This window comes from Mus musculus, chromosome 10 (genome assembly GCF_000001635.26).
Source record: "Mus musculus strain C57BL/6J chromosome 10, GRCm38.p6 C57BL/6J".
NCBI classification, from domain to species: Eukaryota; Metazoa; Chordata; class Mammalia; order Rodentia; family Muridae; genus Mus; species Mus musculus.
Window position 1 is genome coordinate 81,951,126 of NC_000076.6, and position 1,723 is coordinate 81,952,848.

Consider the following 1,723-nt stretch of genomic DNA (forward strand, 5'->3'; position numbering starts at 1 on the left):
TATAGCACATATCTATGTGGAACAAAAAGTTCACCTATGTGTATGTAGTGTGAAACCTTTTGTTACTTCTCTTTTAATAGGTATAACATCTATGGATACAAGCCTTGTGAGCATAAGGGATATGGAAAGAAGCAATGTACCTTTGCACAGAAGAGTTTTCTTCAAACATATGAAAGAATCTGTTCTGAAGAGAAACCCTATGAATGCAATCAGTGCAGTAAAGCCTTTGCAAATTTCCGTAGTCTTCAAAAACATGAAAAAAACCATACTAGAGAAAAACCCTATGAATGTAATCACTGTGGTAAAGCCTTTCCAAGTCGCAGTGCTCTTCAAATTCACCAAAGAACTCATACTGGAGAGAAACCCTTTGATTGCAGTGAATGTGGTAAAGCATTTGCACGTCACAGTAATCTTGATATACACAAAAGAACTCATACCGGAGAGAAACCCTATGATTGCAATGAATGTGGTAAGGCCTTTTCAACTCGCAGTCATCTTCAAATACATGAAATAATTCATACTGGTGAGAAACCCTATGTATGTAATCAGTGTGGTAAAGCCTTTGCATATCGCAGCAATCTTGAAGCACATGAGAAAACACACACTGGAGAGAAACCCTATGAGTGTAATCAGTGTGGCAATGTCTATGCAAGTCGTAGTAGTCTTCGAAATCATGAAAAACATCATACTGGAGAAAAACTCTATGGATGTAATCAATGTGGTAAAGCCTTTGCACGTCGTAGTAGTCTTGAAATACATGAAAGAACTCACACTGGAGAGAAACCTTATGTATGTAATCAGTGCTGTAAAGCTTTTGCACGTCGCAGTAGTCTTCAAATACATGAAAGAAGTCACACTGGAGAGAAACCCTATGAATGTAATCAGTGTGGTAAAGCCTTTGCAAGTCGTACTAGTCTTCAAAATCATGAAAAACATCATACTGGAGAGAAACCATATGGCTGTAACCAATGTGATAAAGCTTTTGAATTAAAGTGTGATCTTCAAATTCATGAAAGAATTCACACTGGAGAGAAACCGTATGTATGTAATCAATGTGGTAAAGCCTTTGTAAGTCGTCGTTATCTTCGAAATCATGAAAAACATCACACTCTTGAGAAACTCTATGATTGTAGTCAATGTGGTAAATCCTTTGCAATTTTCAGATATCTTCAAAAACACAAAAAAACTCATACTGGAGAGAAACCATATAAATGTACTCATTGTGGTAAAGCCTTTGCATATCGCAGTAATCTTTATAGACATGAAAGAAGTCATACTGGAGAGAAACTGTATGAATGTAATGAATGTGGTAAAGCCTTTGCATATCATACTAGTCTTCATAATCACAAAAAATGTCATATTGGAGAGAATCCTTACGAATGTAATTGATGCAGGAAGTTTTGGCACATCAGCTCATTAAAGAACTTATACTGGAGAGAAACCCTATGAATGTAATCAGTGGGATAATGCCTCTGCATCTTATAGTCTTCTTCAAAGGCATGAAAGAAGCCCTACTGGAGAGAAACACTATGAATCTAATAAGTGCAGTAAACCCTTGCACACCAAGCATATTTTCTTTTTGTCACTAAACATCTAACTGGTGCTCATGTACAATTAATAGAACCGTTTCATCATTAAATTATTGTCTTGTTTTCAAATTGTATACAAATTGTCATTCAAGGATAGAGGAACACACGATATTTGAATAATAAAACCTATTTGC

General features: G+C 35.9%; 1 protein-coding gene across 1 annotated transcript; it reads left to right on the forward strand.

Annotated features, from left to right (window-relative positions):
• Positions 1 to 288: 288 nt before the first annotated feature.
• On the forward strand, positions 289 to 1,515 carry Gm51777 (predicted gene, 51777; the record flags this gene model as incomplete). The annotated part of the gene is made up of 1 exon (XM_030245416.1): positions 289 to 1,515. A coding segment is annotated over one exon (1,101 nt), but the record flags the coding sequence as incomplete, so codon positions are not given.
• Between the last annotated feature and the right edge of the window lie 208 nt (positions 1,516 to 1,723).